The following is a 3,657-nucleotide window of genomic DNA, read 5'->3' on the forward strand; positions in this document are numbered from 1 at the left end:
TCACGTCACCAGTCTCGAGTCGCACGGGTATATCTGTGGCAATAGCCAACAATACATTGTATGGGTCAAAATTATCGATTTTTCTTTTATGCCAAAAATCATTAGGATATTAAGTAAAGATCATGTTCCATGAAGATATTTTGTAAATTTCCTACCGTAAATATATAAAAAAAAATAATTTGTGAGTGAATGCAGCACAATTGCCAACAAAAATGAACAACTTTAAAGGAGATTTTCTCAATGTTTCGATTTTTTTTTCACCCTCAGATTCCAGATTTTCAAATTGTATCTCGGCCAAATATTGTCCTATCCTAACAAACCATACATCAATGGAAATCTTATTTATTCAGCTTTCAGATGACGTATAAATCGACTCTTGTGACTGGTTTTGTGGTCCAGGGTCACATAGGCTATGCATGATCATGCATATGATGCCTTAAAAGTTTCATTAGGTTTTGGAACAGAGCTTCAATCTGAGACTGGTCATTCACAGACTTTAGTAAGGCACCAGGATGGCTCGTTTTACAAAGAAAGACCATCTATAACGGCGTGCTGTTGCATCTCTCTAGTCCTCTCAGTCTAAAGACTCTGGGCTCTGAGGAGATCTCCTCTGGTAGAGACAGGCCAGGGTTATCGTACCACTGTTCGGCTGGTTTCTTTGACTCTGGAGGAGTCACCACGACCACATCTGGGTCATTTATCCGAGCCGGGCTGCAGCACAACGCCGTGGTTCTGGTGATGAGCTTGTCGAGAGGTTTGAGAGAGTGCATCCACTGCGGGAGAAAGTCCCAGCTGCGCAGCGTCTTGGGCAGGCGTGTGGGATTACGGGCCTGCATCAGGTTGATCAGGAGGACGAAGACGATGAGTGCGGAGAACGGCGTTCCCACCGCGACCATAGCCTGCCATCCGGCCAGAGAGATCCCGAACACGAGGCACGGCATCAGCAGAAAACACACCAGCAGATACAGCACGGCAAACCAGCGGTACTTCGCAGTGCGTTCACCCAGCGCAGACGCCATCCGGATGGGCAGGCGAGTCATCGGGATTGGATACCACAGTAAAATCCCAAAAATATTGAAGTAAAAATGGCACAAGGCAATCTGGGGATGGGAAAATGAGAATGGGAAAGCAGATTTTCACTTACTTGATTTTTCGTATGTTTACATTTCTACTTCTAGTTCTATTTTTTTGTGCAAGATTAATGTTAAGTGGGAGATTTAGTAGTGCTTTATGTTTTGCTATGCTAATTTAGAAGAGTTTCTGTTATGTTGTTGTTTTTTTAGTACAAAATCTGCTAGTTCTTCTAACTTAAACTTTGCATTTCTTAACTTAAACATTTTTTGCTGCAACTGATTTCCTCCGATTTCTTGAATTTTGCCAACTTAACATTCTTAACTCAATATACATTTGCTTAAGAAGCAACAATTAATAGATACTATATAAACTATTGTTTTCTGAATTGAGTTTATGCTTAAAACAAGAAGAAATATCTGTCAAGAAAAATAAAACACTTCAAATTAAGTTTATTTTTCTGACCCCATAGACAGATATTCTTTTCTTGTTTTAAGTAAATTCACCTTAATTTTGATCATCATTATTCAACTTAACACCATCAATCATTTTTCTTATATTATAATCAGTTTATAATGGGACTGACGGCTCAATCGGATTGAAAAATCTTCACTTAAACATCTCAATCTGTCCGAATTACGTTTTCATTGGATTGGAAGACTTGAAATAATCCAATCAACAGGAAAAACATAATCATTTAAACACCTGAATCGGACTATTTTCCCAATCATATTCCTGTAATACATAAAAAACTGGACGTTTTGAACTTAATAGCCTAAGTTCAACTAACTTACAAAACCTCTCTTCAACACGCTGCATAATTTTATCTATGCATGGCACAATTTATAGTACAAATGATGCATAATGCATTAAGCTCTGAAATGTAGTGTAATACTTATGTTTAGGGATTTGAAGAAACCCCAAACCTTAAGTATGCCTAGCACGCACCACTAAAATGCAGAAATAAATGCATGAGTGCTATATGTCCGAGAGATGCATTTTAGCATCTTTCACCCTGAATATTTGCTAACATGCAGTGATTTTAGGAAAGCGAGAGCTCTGTAAGGCTGTGATGGTGTCTCTCGGTCCCGTACCTGGCACGCGGCGGGAAGCTTCTCTTTGGGACTGGCGAGAGCGGCGAGGATGGCAGTGGTGGTCGTGCCGATGTTGGAGCCCAAGGTCAAAGGATACGCTCTGTTGAGACTGATCACACCAATGCCTGCGAGAGCGAAAGACACGGAGCAAACACTGTTATGAAGCACATATCCAATCACACTTTGGTTTGAGAAACAAGACAGGTGTCTGAAACCGCTTCTACAAGTTTGTTAAATTGGACTATTTACTAGATGCTGAAACAGATCCCTTGTGACAACTAGCCCCAGTCTCCATGTACTATTCAAAAGTTTGGGGTCCGTATCATTTTTTTTATTTTTTACATGTTTTTGAAAGAAGTCTCAGTAACACTTTACAATATTAGTTAACATGAACTAACAATGAGCACTACATCTACAGCATTTATTCATATTAGTCGATGCTAATTTCAATATTTACTACTACATTATTAAAATCAACATTGTATTTGTTAACATTAGTTAATGCACTGTGAACTGACATGAACAAACAATAGACAAAGATTAATAAATGCTTTAAAACAAATTATATATATATATATATAAAATTTAAAATAGCTGTTTTCTATGTGAATATATAGTAAAGTGCACTGTAAAACCTAACACTGAAAGTCACTAAACGAAATGAGTACATTTAACTTATTTAAAAGAAAAAAGTTAATTAAACTTAATAAAAAATGTGATATTAACTCAAAAACTGCAATGCATTAAGCAGAACTTAAACTGAATGTTATGAATAACCTATTTGTTATTTTAGCTCTAAATGAATGGAATGAACTTAAAATATTCAAGTTACATATACTCAAAATTATTGACTAAACCAACACTAAATTATGAGTGAATATGACTCAATATATGTAAGTTCAAAATACTCATATGTATTTGTTTTTAAACGTAAATGGTTTGAAGCAGTCAGTTTCCTCGATCAGTTTGAGTTGAGTTAACTTATTGGGTTTTACAGTGTGTAATTTATTCCTGTGATCAAAGCTGAATTTACAGCATCATTACTCCAGTCTTCAGTGAAACATGATCCTTCAGAAATCACTCTAATATGATGATTTGATGATCAAGAAACATTTCTGATTATTATTAATGTTGAAAACAGTTGAACTGCTTCATATTGTTGTGGAAACTGCTACTTTTTTATTTTATTTCAGAATAAATACATTTATTTATTTCTACATTTTGGCAGACTTGGCATTCCATACACAAGTGCCATATTTTCCATATATTGTGATCATTATGAACTTGTAATAATTGCTTAAATGAGCTCATTAATAGTTACTTTAAAACTATAATATAGAAACAAGCATTTTCTGTAAAGCCGCTTTGAAACGCTATGCATTGTGAAAAGCGCAATACAAATAAATGTGAATAGAATTGAAAACATGCAACCGACAGCAAGTTCTAGAATGGCAGTAACTCAATTCTATGATTTCCATAAACTCGAAATGAA

General features: G+C 36.0%; 1 protein-coding gene across 1 annotated transcript in view; it reads right to left on the bottom strand.

Moving 5' to 3' along the window:
* Positions 1-539: 539 nt before the first annotated feature.
* slc34a1a (solute carrier family 34 member 1a) overlaps positions 540-3,657 on the bottom strand; it is a gene marked incomplete at both ends in the record, with an annotated part of 20,905 nt that continues 17,787 nt past the window's right edge. The window contains 2 exons of the mRNA XM_084132976.1: positions 540-1,100; positions 2,166-2,290. Coding sequence (XP_083989102.1) covers positions 540-1,100; positions 2,166-2,290 — 686 coding nt within the window. The remainder of the gene's footprint in view (positions 1,101-2,165; positions 2,291-3,657) is intronic.

This window comes from Abramis brama (assembly GCF_963993115.1).
Source record: "Abramis brama genome assembly, chromosome: 13".
In the NCBI taxonomy this organism is placed as follows: Eukaryota; Metazoa; Chordata; class Actinopteri; order Cypriniformes; family Leuciscidae; genus Abramis; species Abramis brama.